Consider the following 19,738-nt stretch of genomic DNA (forward strand, 5'->3'; position numbering starts at 1 on the left):
TGCATGAAAAACCTCCTAAGCTTATCTTTACCAGCTTAGGTCAAAACTTCCCCAAGGTACAAAATATTCCACCCGTTGTCCTTGTACTGGCCGCTACCACCACCAAACTAATACTGGTTACTGGGGAAGAGCTGTTTGGACGCGTCCTTCCCCCCAAAATACTTCCCAAAACCTTGCACCCCACTTCCTGGCCAAGGTTTGGTAAAAAGCCTCACCAATTTGCCTAGGTGACTACAGACCCAGACCCTTGGATCTTAAGAACAATGAACAATCCTCCCAACACTTGCACCCCCCCTTTCCTGGGAAATGTTGGATAAAAAGCCTCACCAATTTGCATAGGTGACCACAGACCCAAACCCTTGGATCTGAGAACAATGAAAAAGCATTCAGTTTCTTACAAGAAGACTTTTAATAAAAATAGAAGTAAATAGAAATGAAGAAATCCCCCCTGTAAAATCAGGATGGTAGATATCTTACAGGGTAATTAGATTCAAAAACATAGAGAACCCCTCTAGGCAAAACCTTAAGTTACAAAAAAGATACACCAACAGAAATAGTTATTCTATTCAGCACAATTCTTTTCTCAGCCATTTAAAGAAATCATAATCTAACACATACCTAGCTAGATTACTTACTAAAAGTTCTAAGACTCCATTCCTGCTCTATCCCCTGCAGAAACCAGCATACAGACAGACACAGACCCTTTGTTTCTCTCCCTCCTCCCAGCTTTTGAAAGTATATTGTCTCCTCATTGGTCATTTTGGTCAGGTGCCAGCGAGGTTACCTTTAGCTTCTTAACCCTTTACAGGTGAGAGGAGCTTTCCCCTGGCCAGGAGGGATTTCAAAGGGGTTTACCCTTCCCTTTATATTTATGACAACATCAGACCTCAGTGGTCAAACAACGAATGTGTTTATTGCCCAGTGCAATAAGGGTGGGAATGAACTTGCTCTTTAGAAGCCTAATGAAGGCTGAACGGATTAGGACAGCCACGTTCTCTCTCTAGCAGTGGTTCACAATTTCAGGGGGAGAATTCAGATTTTTGTCACCGGTATCATCCATCTCCACCAGGCTGGCGCTCGCAGGGTCCATCCCGGAGGCTGGACGCTCTGTAGGCGGGTTTGCGGGGGGAGGGGAACGGGGAGGGTTCGGCCCAGCTAAAATGGCAGCGCTTCCAGCGCACGCGGCTCAAGCTCCTGGGCTGCTGCGCGCCGCGTGCCCAGCAGGGGGCGCTGCCTCGCCCTCCCCCGCCACTCAAAGAGTATGAGTGACGTCCCGGGAACGCAAACCGTCAACGGCCCCTTTCCGGGCAGCTGCGATGCCCCCCGCCCCTCTCAATGGAGTGATCCACTTGCCTAGAGAGGGGCGGTGAGACGGTCGCCCGCCATTGACGGTAAAGCAGGAGGGAGGGGATCTGGACGCGCTCACTGACTGGGAGAGGGGAGCTAGATCCGCCTATTCGCGGCGACGGAAGGGAAGGTGCCTGTCACCTCAGGGCTGTGCGTGGCTGGGACTCCGTGGCGCCCCTCACTGTAAGTGTACGTGGGGGAGGGGCTGTGTACTGGGGGGTGGGCCGTGTCACGAAATGAGTGAGGTAGGTTCGTTCTCCCCTCCGGGGTGGGATGGTCTCTCCCAGCGAGTCTTTCAAGGCGAGGCGGGCCCCTCCTTTTCCTCCCTCCCCTTCGCCGCGTTGGTTCCGCCCGCAGCAGGATTTAGCCGCCGCTTGCCGTCGTCTCCGCCTGTGCAGCTTGCAGCGAGGGGTTCCTGGACGTTTTCTCTTTGCCTTAAAGTCGGTGAGGCGCGGGCCGGGCCTCCCCCGGGCACTGGGCTGGGAAGAGTGGGGGCTGGGCCGCAGCGGGGCTCCCCGGGCACTGGGACGGGATGGGCCATGGCGGCGGTAGGCCGGGCCCTGCCGGGCTGTTCCCCCCTCCCGCGGCGGCCTGGCCCTGCCGGGTAACAAAGCCCCGGCCTGTGACGGGGAGGCAGCGGCGGTGAGCGCGGCCCGGCTGGAGGAGACCCCCCGTCACCCCCTTCCCTCCCCCTAGATTTTACCGGCTCCAGAGCGCCTGCAGCGGCCGCCTCCGCCCAGGGAGGCCCGGTGGGTGCTGAGCGGCCGAGAGGGAGGCGGGTGGGGGCTGGGAGCTCCCCAATCCCCGCTCGGGCGGTGCGGCGTGGAGGCCCGCCCTCCCCCGGGAGCGGCCACGGGATGCTGGGCCGCCAGCTTCGCGGGGGAGCCGGGGCGGGGAGCGAGGACGGGCCTCGGCAGGTTAGTCCCGCGCCGCACGCCTCATGGTCTGATGCGTGTTGTCCCGCCCGTCGATGGGTGAAGGGGTCTGGGTCCGCCGGGCTGTGACCCTGCTGTGCGGGATCGTCTCGTCTCGTGTCGGCCCGGCCCGCGCGGCGCTGCCTGATCTGAGCTCCGGGTGTCATTAATAACGCCTCACCTCTGTATAGCGCTTTTCCTTGCCTGTCACTGTGCTTTGCAACGGAGATCGAGATTATCCATATCTTACCAATAGGGAAACTGAGGTACAGAGAGAGTGATTTGCCCAAGGTCACCACCTCAGACGCCAAGAAAGTTCACTTTCACCCTGAGGTTATCCTTTTATGTCTTTTAATTAGACTAACCTGTCTTTGCCATAACAGCTAGTAAATATTGCATGGCTTTAGTGAAAATGTACTGTGCTCTGTCTCCGGGTTACTTCAGTACTGTAGATGTTCTTAGCCACCAGGCAGGCCCAAGAACTGGCAGTGCAGGATTTGCCTTTCATATCCCTGACAAGCATGTGGTTGTGGAAAAGTAGGGGAGGAATGCACTCTAAGCCTTCAGCCCTTCTCAAACAATAATTTCTTTTTAAAGTGTGGACTCCTTTCACAAGCAGATGCGTACAGTAGCTGATACACATGCTTAGAGTTAAATCATCTGCCTCTTAAGGATATCTTGAAGAACTTTTCTTTTTTCACAGGGTGTCTTTTATGAATAATCAAAAGCAGCAGAAGCCAACGCTATCAGGCCAGCGTTTTAAAACTAGAAAAAGAGGTAAATATTAACCATTTTTGTGTGTTGGTCATGGTCGACTCTGTACAGAAGACCTATCAGCATGTGCTGTGCAAGAGAATGAATGCACACAAGCTTATTAGTACATTGTGTCTAGCCCAGAGGTCCCCAAACTGGGGTGCATCCCTAAGGGGCTGTGGAGGAACATCTTGGGCCAGCCCCCACAGGGGGTGGGGAAGGAGTGCCCCCTAGCTCTGCTCTGGTCCTGCATCCCCAGCACCTGTACCCAGCCCCGGTGCAACTCTGCTCTTGGCCCCATGCCAGCCCCCAGCCCAGGGGGGAGACTGGGAGTGGAGTTGCACCTGGCCACAGGCCTAGCTGCTGGCCTCCACTGCAGCCTGCCTGCAGCTCTGCTCTTGGCTCAGCCACTGGCTGTGGCCCCAGACCCACCTCCTATGCCCTCGGTCCCCTGGCCACTTCCCATCTCTTCTTCTCCTCCCACCCCCCAGCAGTGGCCCTGCTCCCAGTGGGAGGGGGTGGGTGGAGAGTGTAGGGGGCGTGACTCTCAAAAGTGTGGGGACCACTGGTCTAGCCTTTCAAGACCTTGTTTAGGTAGGTATCTGTAAATAAAGATCTATAAACTTAAACATGAAATACATTTTTTACCATAATTATACTTTCAGTGTAGGCTAATTCATTTTAAATGTGCCTTGCACCATAAAAAACATCTTAAATTCTGATTATGCTCCTTTCCAAACAATAACTAATGTAGAACACCTTCAACCAGTGTGAAAGTTTGCTGTCATTAGATTTATGGGAAAACTTGGGCTTCTTCAAGGGGTGTGGGTGGGAGCTGATGGGCTCTTCTAGGGTCTAATTTCAGTCTGTGAAGGCAACTTTACTTCCTCTTTCTGTAACTAGATTAGTTAATGAGAACAAATATTCTAGCTGTTGAGGAAACAATAAAAGTGGAGATATAGGTAAAAGGCTGGAGTGGAATGGTGGAGTCATTGGTAATTGGAGAGTGGTGTAGCTAATAAGTAGCTGGAAGAAAACTGCCATTCTCTTTTTAAGAGGGAAATGGATGCTGTTATAAATTAGGGTCTTGGCTTGCTGTAATCTAGACATTTCTTGAAGGTGGGGAGGGTTCTTACCTTCTCTAGAAGGCTGGCTAGCTCACATTTTTCAGTTCTCTAATTTCTCATTCTAACTGTAGTGACTATGAAAGCATATGATTAGCTTTGCTTGGTGTATGAATTTACCTGATTTGTCTCCAGTAGAAGGAAATAAGGAATTAAATAGTCTGCAATAATAAGAGGTTCATCAAAGTAAAACACTGAAGATAGGATTCATGCTTATCTCAAAGTACAGAAAATCTGTTTCTCTGGTTCAGTGTTTCATCCAATGGCATATCTGATTTTGAAGTGGAAGAGTAGGGTTTAGTTTGGTTTTGCATATGAAACATTTCGAATTTAATTGTCTTCAAAATATCGCTTCAGTCTAAGTCTGTATTCCCTAAGTCTGTATTCCCTTTCAGTGACTTTGCTACCTCTGTTAGTCTTGTAAAGATGGCTGTTCAAAAAAGATTGCCCCCATTTCTCAGGATGTCTTTACTATGGAGACTATAATTGCATAGCTATGTTGGTGTAGCTGTGTTGGCACAATCCCATAGCATGGGTGCAGGGAACACCACCTCCCCAAAGTTTCCTACCTTGATGGAAGCACTGTTCAGTTGTCATAGTTTCATCTTCTGAACACATACTTAAGTTGGCATAGCTATGTCAGTCAGGTGTGAAATGACTCAACAGCTGGCAAAACAATGGAAGGAAGCATTTGGGGGGACTTGATCGACTTAAGGTTTCCACCACTGTCTCAGTAGGAATCTCCTACCTAGTTGACAAATGACAACTCCTTCAAGGACAGCCCTGAAAGAATGATTGAGGGAAGCTGTAGAACCTTCCCTTTCTGTTGCTTAGGCTTTTTCTTCACTACCAAAAAAAGTGAGCTCTTATGTTAAGAGCAGTCTATTTTGGAAGTGAAGACTGGCCATAGCAAGCATGACTGATCCCAAATACAAAATTTACAGGTTCTGTCCAGAAGAGAGAGAGGCTGAAACATGGCTAATGGAATGTGATTCTGAATCAGTTTTTTTTAGCATTTCCTATTTAAGACTCAGGTTTTTGTCCTAAATCTGTCTGCTCACAAAGTTCTGACACAATTCATTGTTTTCACACTCTTCCATGGCTTTGAAGCAAACCTCAGAGCAGGACAGTTGCATTCAGAATCTCTTCTGGTTAAGAACTAGATTTCAGTCCTTTCATCTGAGCACCGTGCAAATAGTTTTCAACTGGTTTAGCTGAAACTTGATAACAGGCAAAATGCTGAAATGCAAACGCTTTTTGATGCTTCTATTACAAGAGAGTGGTAGGCCTAACTAGTTAGTGACTAGTTCAGAAAGCATTAATATTGGTTTAAGTAATGGTAAATATTGGTTAGCCTCATTAGTGACTTGCACTTCTAATTTAAATGAGAAATGCCCAGACTTGTGTTAGATGATGTCTGGATTTGAAGTCCTAGCATCACCAGCAGGGAGGGGGACTGCAGCCTAGCTTTGCCTAGGTTAGGTTGCTTGGAGAAGTGCTGAGACCTCCCTTCGCAGCAGGAACTCAGGCAGGGGCTCCCCCATGACCTGCTGCCCATATTGGAGGTACCTGGCCACAGGGCCACCTACTTGGCTGTCTCTGGCATAGCCTGGGAGGTGGTGGCTGCTGGGTCTTAGTTCAAGCTAGCCAAGGAGGGGCTTGGGCCTCTGAACGCCTTGGGGCGAGGAGATTGCAGTGGCATTTTTATATAGTAATTAATAACAAAAATCTGAGCTGTTATGGTAAGGCCGTGTCTATGTTACCACTTATGTCTGCAAAACATACGTCATTTGGTGGTGTGAGAACACCCCTCCCCACAAGCGACATAAATTTCGCCAGCATAAGTGGTGGTGTGCACAGCACTGTTGGCAGGAAAGCTTGTCCTGCCGACATAGCTATTGCTGCTCATTGGGGTAGTTTAATTATGTCGCTGGGAGAAAGCTCTCCAGTGCTTACAGCGGCACAGCTGCATCAGTACAGCTGTGCCACTGCAAGGTCTCAAGTGTAGCCATAGTCTTGGTAATCTGAGACTTTTTACTAAATTTAGTGTGACTGCTCCATCACTCTTGATTTTTTTTTGATATATTTTTAAGATAAATCTTCAGCCCTAGCATAATCTGGCTCTCACTCTCTTGATGCAGAGACAGTAAAATGGGAAAAACTTGATATTGTTGCAAAACTTAGCAGGAAGAAATGACTGGGAAAACAGGCAGGGATTAGAATGCAATATGTGTAGTTTTAAGTATTGGTGCTTCTTGGCCTTAAGTGGAGAAAACATTCGGAGTCAAAATCTTGTAACTTCTAAGTGAACAGTTAATTTGTTCAAGGCTAAACATAGTTGCATATTCTCATTGAAGTGATCAAAAAGATGATCAATGGTGGCTATTACTGCAGCTATTGCAGTTGATAACTGACACATTCGGGTCAAATGACTAATGCTAAACTCATATGTATTTGTATTAAACTAATGGCAAAGTAACAGTCAGCACTGCCTATTTCTGGCTTCCCTGGTAAACTCAAACACTTTGGAAACTGTTGCCAGTTTCCTTACTGAATGAATTCCTGAAGTTGGAAGATGCTGATAAAAATAATACTGTCACTTTCTGTAAATTAAAGTGAGATTGAGCTCCTGTAACTAATAGGTTTATCAAATACCAATGCTTTCTCTTTTATTGCAGATGAAAAAGAGAGGTTTGACCCTACTCAGTTTCAGGACTGTATTATTCAAGGTCTAACTGAAACTGGCAGTGACTTGGAAGCAGTAGCAAAGTTTCTTGATGCTTCTGGAGCAAAACTTGACTATCGCCGCTATGCAGAGACACTCTTTGACATTCTGGTGGCTGGTGGAATGCTGGGTAAGTATCTAGCTAAACTTTTAAATATGGCTGCTTTGATAGAACACATCATTCTCTCATTTGGACTCAAATGACACTTGCACATATGCTTAAATGTAGGTTATTGATCTGCTTTGTCACCCAAGTTTAAAAATGGATGCTATTTATTTGGATTGCCTCAAACTTTTGTGGTACATAGATTATGCTGTAACAGAGCATTAATTTCTGCTACATTGGATTGGGGTGGCTGCTTGCACTGCAGCACAAATGGCTCACTTTTTAAATCTTATATCCTTGAACACAATGAGAATCACTAATTGTATTATAGGTTTCAGAGTAACAGCCGTGTTAGTCTGTATTCGCAAAAAGAAAAGGAGTACTTGTGGCACCTTAGAGACTAACCAATTTATTTGAGCATAAGCTTTCATGATGCATCCGATGAAGTGAGCTGTAGCTCACGAAAGCTTATGCTCAAATAAATTGGTTAGTCTCTAAGGTGCCACAAGTACTCCTTTTCTAATTGTATTATAGTGTCTCGTCTTATGATGGTTACCTGCTCAGGGATGGAAGAGCTCTTGTGATGGGTTCGGTCACAGAGACCCCCTTGGGACTGTCACCTGATGTGCTGAAGTTACCTCTGAGCCCATTTTCCACTGCCAGCTTGGGACTCCAAAACCCTGCCTTGTTCAGCCAGACACACTGGCCTGCTGCAACACAGACCCAGGTCTGGTCTGTGCCCCCAAAGCAGCAGACTTTAACTAAAAACTGCTCAGCAAGTCCCCTATCTCCAGCACCCAGACACCCAGTTCTCAATGGGATCTAAACCCCAAATCCGTTTTTACTCTGTATAGAGCTTATACATGGTAAACTCAAATTGTCCACCCTCTAACACTGATAGCAAGATATGCACAGCTGTTTGCTCCCCCAGAGGTTAACTTCACTTACTCTGGGTTTACTAATAAAACAAAAGTGATTTTATGAAGTATAAAAAGTAGGATTTAAGTGGTTTCAAGTAATAGCAGACAGAACGAAGTAAGTTACCAAGCAAAATAAAACAAAACACGCAAGTCTAAGCCAAATACATTTAAGAAATTGAATTGGTAAATCTCACCCTCAGATACATTCCAATAAGTGACTTTCACAAACTAGACTCCTTAATCTGGACCCAATCCTTTCCCCAGTACAGTTCTTGTTAGTTCCAGCTCAGGTGGTAACTAGGGGATTTCTCATGACTGCAGCCCCCTTTGTTCTGTTCCACCCGCTTTTTATGGCTTTGGCACAAGGCGTGAATCCTTTGTCTTTCTGGGTCCCCCACCCCTCCTTCTAAATGGGTTTAAGATGGATTCCAGTACCAGGTGACATGGTCACATGTCCTGTGAGACCCCAAGCCTCTTTCTTTCTGGCCTGACTTACATGAACACAGGAAGGCTTACAAGTGAACAGCCATTTACAACCAATTGCCCTGGTTAATGGGAGCCATCAAGATTCTAAACCACCATTAATGGCCCACACTTTGCATAGTTACAATAGGACTTCAGACTAATACTTCATATTTCTAGCTTCAGATACAAGAATGATACATTCATACAAGTAGGATGAACATACTCAGTAGATCATAAGCTTTGTAATGATCCCTTACAAAAGACGTTTTGCATAAAGCATATTCCAGTTACGTTATATTCACTTATAAACATTTTTCCATAAAACATATGGAATGCAATGTCACAGCTCTCATAACTGATGGCTTTCTATTTTCAATTATTTTTTTCCATTGTTGCTTCCTCTCTTGGCCTTTATTGCTTACTACTTGCCACAGCACCAAAGCTTGGGGCTCTTGCTTCAGCTTTAAGCTGTCACTGTTCTGATAGGCTTCCAAACAGGACCTCAGCATCCAGTACTGGCAGACCAGCAGCAACACTTCTTCATAATGCAATATCAAGTTTCATCTGCTAAATCATCTCCATTTAATTATGGATACTGCAGCAGCTATTATTCCCTCAACAGTAAACTGCGCTTCTCGCTTCAGGTGACTTAACAAGACTTCTGATATGCTGCATCTAGGTCGCCTGTTCTCGCTACTGTAGAAGCAATGTATGGCAGTGGGTTTGGGAAATATTTACAGCAGGATTTGAGAAGAATGTACAAAACAGCAGATAAACAATCTTTAATTCCGTTGGGTTAGGGATGTTTCCTACTGTGAGGGGACACTGCCTTAAATGATTGACCTTGAACTCTTCAAAGCTTAAATGTTCTTCCATTCTAAAGTTTGTGCATAATTTGGCAAGCTTGTCTTCTGTTATAACCTTATTTAAGTGGTTTCAAGTAATAAATAAAAAGGTGCATCTTCAACAGTGAGTGTAACTTTTTACAAAAAGTAGAACTTGGATCATGCAGCATGTGCTTACTCATTGTGATAAAGCTTTCAAAGGGTCGATTAACTTTAAATGGCCACTAACAATGGTATTGAAAATTTACTTGCATTTCTTTAGAACACTTGTGAAGAGCCTAAAGCACTGTACTAATACGAAACCACAGAACACTAGTGAGAGGGTTGTAAAGTTGCATATAGGGAAATTAAAGCAAATAGGCTGAGTGGCTTTCGTAAGGTCACATAGTACATTAGTGACTGAGTCAGTAGAACCAAAGGGTCCTGACTTATCCAACAAATTACTTCACTGTAGAAAGCACTACTTATAGTAGTATCCACCATGTGCTAAGCACTCTCCAGATAAGAATGAACTGTCCTTGCCTCAAGGAGCCCATAACCTATGGATAGACACCTACAGATGTTTACTGCTTGTCAAGTGGATTTGATGTTTGTGGAAGTGAATCTTCAAGAGACTTTAATATGAAGAATAGGCCTTTGAGCTAATTTACAAAGCCCCCAGACCATGCACAGAGGGCAATATGGAAGGAAAAGCTTGTTACGATAAGCTGACAAATGGGCATTTGTCAAGGTTCCCACTCTTAAAACTGGGAAGAGGGCAGAAGGAGATATGAGTTTGGATAAATTAGGAGGGAAAAGATTATATAGGACTTTAATTACAATGCATGATGCCTGAGTTTGATGTGGTAATAGATGGGGAACCAAGTGGAGTAAGATAATCAAAATGAAGGGCAAGGAAGAGGACTCTTGCTCCTGTATTTTGTATAGGTTGGAAGAGGGTAGTGTGTGCTCTATGGATTCCAGAGAGGAGGATGTTGCAGTATTTGAGACAGGAGAAGGCCCTGAATGAGAAGTTTAGTGATGGATATGAAAAGATGTATGAGTTTTGAAAACTCTGAGCAGGAAGAAGTAGCAGGATTTGTTTGAGTGGGCAGGGAGGTGTCAGAATAACTTCCACTCAGGCCTTCAACCTGGTAGGGAGGTTGGCCGTTTTAACAGTGAGGTGTAGAGGTCTTGGGAGGGAAGATAAGCGTATCCTATCCATTCAAATAGGATGTGTTTCTGAAGTCTTGCTCTTATCAGATTACCACCTTTTGGGAAACCTCCATCCATAGTCTTCAGATATGGATGATGAAACGGGTATTGTAAAGCGTCTTGTAATTCTTTATTAAAAGAAATCAATTACTGTTTCCTTTGTAGCATCCGCAAACGTTAGAAAAACTTGTATTTCCACTGCTGGCTCTGCCAAAGAATAAGAGCTCTCTTCCCACATGAAGTGGTCCCATTTTAAGTTCTTGGATGTTGTGTATTATAACAACTGACTTGACTATTGAATTCAATAATCTAATACCTGATTAGCACCTTCCATATCTGAACTCCAGTGATGGCTTCTTTGCTTTTTCATTCTTGAAACGTCACACATGACATCCCTAACACGCTGCTGTGATGACCTGAGGGCTTGGCTACACTTACATTTTATAGTGCTCTAACTTGCTGGCTCAGGGGTGTGGAAAAATCACCACCGAGTGCAGCAAGTCAGAGCGCTTTAAAGTGCTTGTGTAAACAGGCTCTTGCTTGGAGCTAATCCCCTTGTGGAGGTGGATTACCAGGAGTGCTGGGAGAGCATTATGGGATTACCATACTCACACTTCAAAGCACTGCTGCGGGAGCACTCCCGCAACAGCGCTTTGAAGTTTCCAGTGTAGCCATGCCCAAAATTTCTACTGTAGATCAGGCCTCTGTCGTCTTAAAGCAACAGGACTTTGTGTTGCCTTTAACCAGAAGTCCTGCTGTATAATAAATGAATTAACAGACCAGTCTTGATGTTGCATCTTACAAAGACTCTGTTCTAAATCAAAACTGACTTTCACCCCACTTGACCTGTCCTTGTGTACTTTTGATTGGTCTCTAACAAATTTGGTGTGAAGATCTAGGGTGGGATGTCTCAAAATTGCTCTCAGTTGGCCTGACTCCCTGGAATCAGCAGGAAGACTCCCATTGACTATCTAGAAGCAGTTGTACTAATGCTTTTGAAAATCCAATCTTAAATGTTACAAACGACTCATGCATAGAAGTGGATATTTTGCTGTGGGATGGAGCCATGGTTGTCTGTTTTTTGCTTTCTCCTTTGACTTTATTGAGGTTAAGCTTTAAAAGAACCTTCCAACACTAAACTGTGATGCTTTAATTTCTGAGCCATTCAAAACTTCATGTGTACATGCAACTCTACAACAGTTATGCTGTGCTTCCAGGGCTGGGTCACTCAATTAAAAAAAAAAAAAATTAAAAATAACTGTCAATCATGTCTAAGTGACTTTAGATGCTATATTTAGGATTAAACAAATTTACTCTTGTAGCTGCAGTTGGAAGGGAAACTTTCATGATCTGTTGGGTCATGGGTTTTTTGGACAAACTAATCAATGTATTATGGTTCTCATAATACCAAGTACGTTTAATGTCTTAAGATCTTCTGTTGTGCAGAATATCAAATGAGTTATCGGTCTATTTGGTACATCTTGACTTAAGTTTCAATGCAACAATAGCAGATGACAAAGTAAAATTGTCTGCAGGCTTATATTTAGTTCAGTGGTGTAGTCACCACTGATCTTCAGTAAAGGACAGCTATAAGATTCAGCATTGTACAAGACTAAACTTACAGCAGTTCTAAGGGTCACATTTTACTGATTCTTTGCATACATAAGCAAAAGTGTAATTCTTGGTGATCAAAAAAAGTATTAAATTAAAACTGGTATTTCATATTTAAAGTATTAACACTAAAACCTCTTCTAGCCCCAGGTGGTACTCTGGCAGATGACCTGATGCGTACAGATGTCTGTGTATTTGCAGCACAAGAAGATCTAGAAACCATGCAAGCATTTGCTCAGGTGAGTCCTGAGTGTGTACACTCGAACTTGCCTGAATCTCACCTTTATGTACAATGGTTGATAACTAGCTGTCATGTTTAGCATTGCTGTGGAATAATTGTCTCCAAAAACTGGTCTTGGTGTTTAGATAAAAGTTTAGGTTTTTTATTTGATTTTGGAAGCCTCTCAGAAAATGGCCTTAGACATGCAGCATAAAAAAACTGTTACTCTGTAGGGTGGCAAACTATCATTGGTACAAAAACGCCAGACTTCCAGACTTGTTAATCTAACCAAATGTTCAACAAAGCCGTTTGAAACTCATTCCATTTGGACTCTAAACAAGGCAAAAAGTAATGTACTAATTCTGTCTTCTAGGTTTTTAACAAGCTAATCAGGCGTTACAAATACCTGGAAAAAGGCTTTGAAGATGAAGTCAAAAAGGTATTTAACAGGCTTCAGATTACGGCAAAAAACCCTGTGGCTAAGCTTCAAGATGACCCCACACTCTAAAAGGAAGAGTGCTGTGACTAAATCTTCACTTACTAGAATAAATTTCCTTATCTTAATGTGGCATTTGATTATATAAATGACAACTAATTTAGTGTGGGATTAAATTTCTGTCAGGGTAACATTCTACTCCTGGTGTGATCTTGTATTTCTGCCCATCATAAGCTATCATGATGGCCAGGAGCAAGCCTCTGTATCTTAACCTTTGGTTCAGGGAGGCACTGACTACACCAGCGATATTTAAGCTTTGTGGCTTCATTTTGGAAGGATTACCATTAGGCTTTCTATTGCAGCTGCTGCTGTTCCTAAAAGGTTTTTCAGAGTCTGAGCGGAACAAACTGGCCATGTTGACAGGTATCCTCTTGGCCAATGGGACACTTAATGCATCAATTCTCAACAGCCTCTACAATGAGAATTTGGTTAAAGAAGGTAACTACTAGTACTAAACAATTCCTTTGGGTGGTAAAGGGTACTGGGAGCAGGGACCAAGAGGCCTTAGTGTGACCGATTAAACCAAAGCTAAAATTTGACATAGATGTGAACTGTGGCAGCCACACTCTCTCTGCTGCGTTACAGTGAGTCTTCTCCAGTGACACAATCTGTTGGCCTAACTAGTTTTGAAGCAAAATTTAATTGGCAGTCTTCTACCTCTCTTCCACCCCAGCATACACACACCTGTGTGAAGGTTTGTCACAGTTCAGGTAGCTGATTATATTATGGAATTGAAGACCCCACAGGATGGGGAGAACCATTAACATTGCAAGCAAGTTCCTCTTCCTTTCATACTGAACTATTAACAGTAACTTTCTAACTCCTGTTGTGCAGGTGTTTCTGCAGCTTTTGCAGTAAAGCTGTTCAAATCATGGATCAATGAGAAAGATATTAACGCAGTGGCTGCTAGCCTTCGTAAAGTCAACATGGACAACAGACTGATGGTTAGTAGTCAAATGGAGGACCTGAACGCTGTTATCTGTCCTTACTCTTGCAGATACGTGTCCACTTGGCCTATCTGAATTACTAAAACTGGTATGCAGTGTTGTAGTTGTGTTGGTCCCAGGATATTAGAGACTAGGTGGATGAGGTAACCGTTTACTGGACAGACCTTTTGTAGGTGAGAGAGAAGCTTACACAGAGCTCTTCAGGTCACCTGAAGACCTTTGTGTAAGGTTGAAAGCTTGTCTCTCACCAGCAGAAGTTGGTCTAATTAAAAGATATTACCTCACCCACTTTGTCTCTCTAAAGCAAACTTGGCAACCCTAGGACTTAAATGTGTCCCAATATGAAATGCAGGCACTAATAATTTCCTATGCATGGGAGTCAATGTAAATGTTGGAGTTTATTTTTATATATACATTTTTAGGAACTCTTTCCAGCCAACAAACAAAGCCTTGAACACTTTACAAAGTATTTCACTGATGCAGGACTAAAAGAACTTTCAGAATATGTTCGGAACCAACAAACCATAGGAGCTCGTAAAGAGCTGCAGAAAGAACTTCAAGAGCAGATGTCACGTGGAGATCCGTTTAAGGATGTAAGTATACATATATTTAAACCAGATACAAAAAAGTGAACTTCTCAAGTTTCTTGACATTTTTTGTGTAGTTTATTCCACAAAGAATAACGCACCATTACTTGGATCTTCGCTTCCTGGAATCTTAGAACCGAGATTCTTATTAATAGAGTGAAGGGAAAGGAGTCAATTTACAGAACTGTTTACTGGGCTGTATCTAGTACCTGAGTGAGAAACTTGGCAGCTGTTGGAAGACTAAACCTGTAATGCATCTGTATGTCTTACCCACCTATCTGTCCTCTTTAGAGGACAGAACTCATGGGTACTCTGAACTTGGAGTGGTGGCAGAAGGAGTATTCGTTAGATGAAGATGACTCTAGGTGTCACTACTTAAGCATTAAGCTGCTAAGTTGAAGTAGAAAGTCTTGGTGTTAGTGTCCTCACTCTTCCCACCAGCTCAAAAAACTGATCTTCTTGGTCTCAAACATTTACTGGTGACTTGCATTTAATCTTCTAAACTAATGGTGCAGTACCTGGTATTTGCATTGTAAAATGTAAAACTTATCCCTGCTTCTTGACCTATGACTGAACTGCTTGTCTAAGGCAATTCAGACCTTTGAAAGGGACTGTGAAAGTGAAATCTAAATATTCTGATTATAAGCCACAAAGGAAGCTGTTTAATCAGTAGCTTTCAGACTAACATTAACTCACTGACTTTGCAGATAATCTTGTATGTCAAGGAGGAGATGAAGAAAAATAACATCTCAGAACAGACTGTGATAGGCATAGTCTGGTCTAGTGTAATGAGCACTGTGGAATGGAACAAAAAAGAGGAGTTGGTAGCAGAACAAGCCATCAAGCACCTGAAGGTATTTGCTGTAGCTCTGAATAACTAAACTTACTATAAAGACAATTATGGTCTTATCCCATTTTTCTCCCTAACCTAATTATACCATAAAAGTCCTGGAGTGGACACAAGTGTGAGTATAATGCACCCTCTTCCAAGTAGAACTGCATCCACATGAAGGGGGGAGATTGTACTATTGGTGTAGTTAAAGTAGTTCTACTTTCTGTAGTAGACAAAGCCTAACTCTATACATCACGTAGCAAAATGGACTCAATCTTGCTTGACTCCAGATGCTCTAGTAATACAAATGAGATGCTACTCAATGGAGGAAAAGATTGTTCCCACAGGTAACTAGTTTGTATTAAAACACTAGTGTGGATTTCAGACACCATTCTTAAATATGCAGCACTTGATTGTTGGACTCGGAAGGGTTACTGTCATCCTGTAAATCTTGATAAAAGTCCATTTCACCTCAAACTGAAATGTTTCCATCAGTAGTAATCTACACTTACAGAGGAAGTTTGAGGTCTTAGTCTGATTTAAGATTTACTTTGTATGTTTTGATGTGATGTTGATAACTTGTGCCTTAATGGTTTGACAAATTCAAAAATTAAAGCTTTAATAAGTAATTCTGATCCCCCATACTTACCCACTACTGATTTTATATTGACAAACAGCTTAAAAATCAGTATTACCTGTTGAAATTATATTTAAAAAAATTGAATTCTGCCAAGCCAGTAGATGGATTGAACCTTACTTAATCAGATAAATTTTTATGCATAAACCAGCAAGTTTCTTGTGTAAATTGCAACTTTTTTCAGAAAATTCAAAACTGTATAAATGGCAAAAATAGCAAATTTCTGTGTTTGCAGGGAATTAATTTTACAGTTAAACCTAGACAGTATCAAGGATGGAATGAATCCTTAAAATTAAGTAATGTTACTTGTAAAACTCATTCTCCTTTACATTGACTAAGGTAACCTTTTTTAATTTTTCATTAATATTTTTTGCATTAAAGACCCTTTTCTCTAAGGGGGTGGGGGGAACCTAGTTTAAATCAGTTTGGAGGTATTTTCACAATGTCTGTGCCCTCTGAAATAGTGATTTACACAGGGCTGGAAATATATATCTAATCTCTTGTATTCTTTACAGCAATACAGCCCTCTGCTTGCTGCCTTTACTACCCAAGGTCAATCTGAACTGACACTCTTACTGAAGATTCAGGAGTACTGTTATGACAACATTCACTTCATGAAAGCCTTCCAGAAAATAGTGGTGCTCTTTTATAAAGGTAACTAAAGCTTTAAGGCTGCAGAATGTAACTGTTTGCAAAGACTTCCAGCTCTTAAGTCAGAGCTCTGAAAAGCTAATTTCTGACCTGTGGCAAATGAAATTGTCAAGATTCTCTGCGGTCAGTTAATTGATAGCTGAAATTCTGGTGCTTGCATGCCCATCTGTACAAACCACCATCCTTAGCCATTTGAGGTAAATTGCTAAACTGCAGTGCCATCCTTAGCCATTTGAGGTAAATTGCTAAACCGCAGTGATGAGCAAGGGCCTCCATGCTAACTCATTAGAGATAGTTTTAATGTCTACTGCTAATCTTTGGCTGGAGTCTAGTAGCCCTGGTGCATTCTTGCCCTATCAGATCAGTCTAGCTTCTACACAGAGAACTTGCGTTTTAAAGTTTTCCATCTATTAATAGCAAAAATATATATTGGCGTATGGGGAAAAGAAACATGAGCCAGTTTTCTGGCAAGAGCTGTACAGATTAGCCAGACAGAACCTCCTCTGGTTTCTGTACTGCTTAAAGCTTCACCACCTGTCTCTTTCCGTAAGTTTGCTCACTCTGCATGGAGACAAAATGGTTTTCTACTTCATCTCTGCCATATGGCTGCATGATGGCACTCCAGGGACAGGGCTGTTACAGGCCTTTCTTAAGGAGCACATATGGACTACAAACTGTCTACTTTCTGGGAGTAGATATTAAACAGAAGTAGGATATGGTGTCAGTTTCTTCTGTGGGAACTTAACTATTTCCTGACTTTAAAGCGGTCTCCTCTGAGAGTAGAACTTAAATGCAATTTTCACTAAATACAAATCTTGAAACTTGTCTCTAATATAGCCTCAAGTTGTTAGCATGACATACAAGAGAAACTGACTAGTCACATGACTGTCAAATACAGACTTCACTCCCCTCCTACTGCATCTCTTTCAGAAGAAAAATTGTCCTGTCACCTTTATTGTTAACAAATGGTGACTTTGGTATATGCCATAGACCTGCATGTCAAACTCTACAAATGGGTACTCAGTTTAAATAGTCTTGTTCCTAGTAGTGTGTGGAATGGGAAGCCTTAAGGGAATGAGTATATGGGGGTGGGGGTGAAGGGTGATCATGTGCCATGGCTGCCAAGCAGGGGTGTGGCTGGGAGAACCTAGTAAGCTAGCCCTCAAAGCAGTATGTTGGCACAGACTACTTCCACAGTAACCCTGCCTTGGTATGTCTTAAAACAGCTGAAGTTCTGAGTGAGGAACCCATCTTGAAATGGTATAAAGATGCACATCTTGCAAAAGGAAAGAGTGTTTTTCTGGAACAAATGAAAAAGTTTGTGGAATGGCTCAAGAATGCTGAAGAAGGTAACTTCAAGCTAACGTTTCACAGTAATCATTTAGTTAAACCACCAGAATGGGTTTTGTAGTGGGCTTTTTAAAGGAACACTAAAATCCCTGGTCTAGCTAGCCCCAGTCTCCTCTTGTCTGCACCAAGGTAAAGTCTCCCTGTGTAGCCACTTTCTGCCTCCTGCCAGCATAATTATGGCTCTATTGTGAGGAGAGCATCTCCTGTGGACATAATGCTGTTCACACAAGTGCTTTTGTTGGTGAAACTGGGTCAGGGAGGGTTTTTTCTCACCACACACCTGACAAAAGTGCTAGTGTAGACACAACCTGTGGGATAGAAGTTCCTTAATGATAGGCTCTTAACCAAGCAGTGTAGACAGAGGGAGTCTCTTACTAAGCTTTGTTCTTCCTGTTTGCATTCCAACTTGGATTGGATGTAAGCAACAGAATCTGACCCTGAACCTATGTAAAACTTCCACAACATGGTGGCTGTTTTGAAACTCTGCCATTTAAAAGTTCAGATGGCATAAATTAAATGGCCTAGTCTCATTAGCCTACTAAGGCAGCCACTGTTTACTGACTAGGCTGAAGACTTATCTAGTGAGTTAATTGTGGGCTCCTCTAGATGAATGTCAGGTCACTTTAATGCTATGTTCAAAACCACCTTGCACTGCAATTAATTTTACCAGAATCTTGCTGATTTGTGTCTAATCTTTAGACAGTCATTTTTATGTATGACTCCCAGAAGCATTGACACTTACTGTAGTATCACATACCCTTTTGAAATGCAAAATAGTGTTTTAGGCTGAGCTGGCAGTATCCTATTAGGTTTGTTTTGAAAGAAATGTGGATTATGCAACATGAGTTAAACAATGTTCAATCTCCTAATAATTAATTTCTTTCTTTTCAGAGTCTGAGTCAGAAACTGAAGAGGGTGACTGACTTGTGAAACTGTGTCCTCAGTAAAGCAAACAGGAGCTGTAGATAAATGTCATGTCTTGTGTGTCCTTTTTTGGTTCTTACATCCTACCTCCCTGTATCAAGCATGATACAAGGGCTCTCATAGCAAATTTATTTTAACTGTTTTCTATAGTTATTGAAGATACTGGTTTTAGTTTTTAAAACCATGTTTTAAGTAGCTTACAGGAGCTATAGATTTGACTCTAACATTGCATTAGTCCTTTCAGTTATGTTTCTACCTCCTGTATTTTCTACTGTAATAATGTAACTAAGGCCTTCCACAACCACAAATCATTTTATCTTGGGTTTTCTATATAAACATTTACAAGTAGTCATAATTTGGTAAATGAGATTTGTTATGGAAATTGTTTGCAAATTAAACTATACATGTGTCTCACCTCCAAAAAGCCATGGGGGACAGAAGTGATTTGGCATGAAACTTGAGAAATTGTACTAACTGCTCTGGAAATAGCTTCTCTATGTAAGTCTCTTGATTTCACAAGCACTGGCTTATGCAGGTATGTTCTTCAAAGTAATACTCTAAATATGTATTGGCTAGTCTTTTATATGGGGGGGCTGCCAAAAATGCCTAAGAACTTAAATTTGTTTCTGTACAACTTCTAGATCCCTAGTTTTGCCATTCAGGTGGAAGATAGCTCTCATACACCTGACCCTGGCTGGCAAGATTCTGTACTCACTTTTTTTCTCCTGCCAAGCAAAGCAAGCAGGCATTCTAAGCCTACTAGCTGTCACATGCCTGTTTCCAAAGACTATTAAACTTGCCCTCAAGTTTTAATGCCATGTACTCTTATTGGTTATGGATCACTAGAACTCATGCTATAAAACTGCATAATTAACATCTCATAGCAAAGGGAAAGACCAAAAAGTCAAAGTGTAGCTGCAGTTTTAATTTTTTACTAAAAGCAAACTACTGTTCCGTGGTACTGGGTCATAATTTTAACTTGCATACTGCTCAGGGTCCCACTGCTAATTTCTGCTTCACCTCAAACCAAACCCTTTCCCCTCATATCACTGAGTTTCTATAGTGTTAATCCTACCTTCTAGAGGCCATG

At 42.6% G+C, this 19,738-nt stretch overlaps 1 protein-coding gene across 3 annotated transcripts; it reads left to right on the top strand.

Annotated features, from left to right (window-relative positions):
* The first annotated feature begins 1,308 nt into the window (after positions 1-1,308).
* On the top strand, positions 1,309-18,694 carry BZW1 (basic leucine zipper and W2 domains 1). 3 transcript variants are annotated; one of them, XM_077829662.1, is made up of 12 exons: positions 1,309-1,530; positions 2,965-3,038; positions 6,817-6,993; positions 12,149-12,243; positions 12,598-12,663; positions 13,023-13,158; positions 13,555-13,664; positions 14,090-14,260; positions 14,962-15,108; positions 16,239-16,377; positions 17,601-17,723; positions 18,616-18,694. In XM_077829662.1, exons 2-12 carry the CDS (start codon positions 2,975-2,977, stop codon positions 18,645-18,647), a joined length of 1,260 nt encoding a protein of 419 aa, XP_077685788.1. In that variant the 5' UTR covers positions 1,309-1,530; positions 2,965-2,974; the 3' UTR covers positions 18,648-18,694. The 3 variants fall into 3 exon arrangements, with proteins under 3 accessions (XP_077685788.1, XP_077685787.1, XP_077685786.1); XM_077829661.1 differs by lacking the exon at positions 1,309-1,530 and adding an exon at positions 1,661-1,791; XM_077829660.1 differs by lacking the exon at positions 1,309-1,530 and adding an exon at positions 1,669-1,787.
* The last annotated feature ends 1,044 nt before the right edge of the window (positions 18,695-19,738 follow it).

The sequence above is a fragment of the Eretmochelys imbricata genome, chromosome 11, assembly GCF_965152235.1.
Source record: "Eretmochelys imbricata isolate rEreImb1 chromosome 11, rEreImb1.hap1, whole genome shotgun sequence".
NCBI classification, from domain to species: Eukaryota; Metazoa; Chordata; order Testudines; family Cheloniidae; genus Eretmochelys; species Eretmochelys imbricata.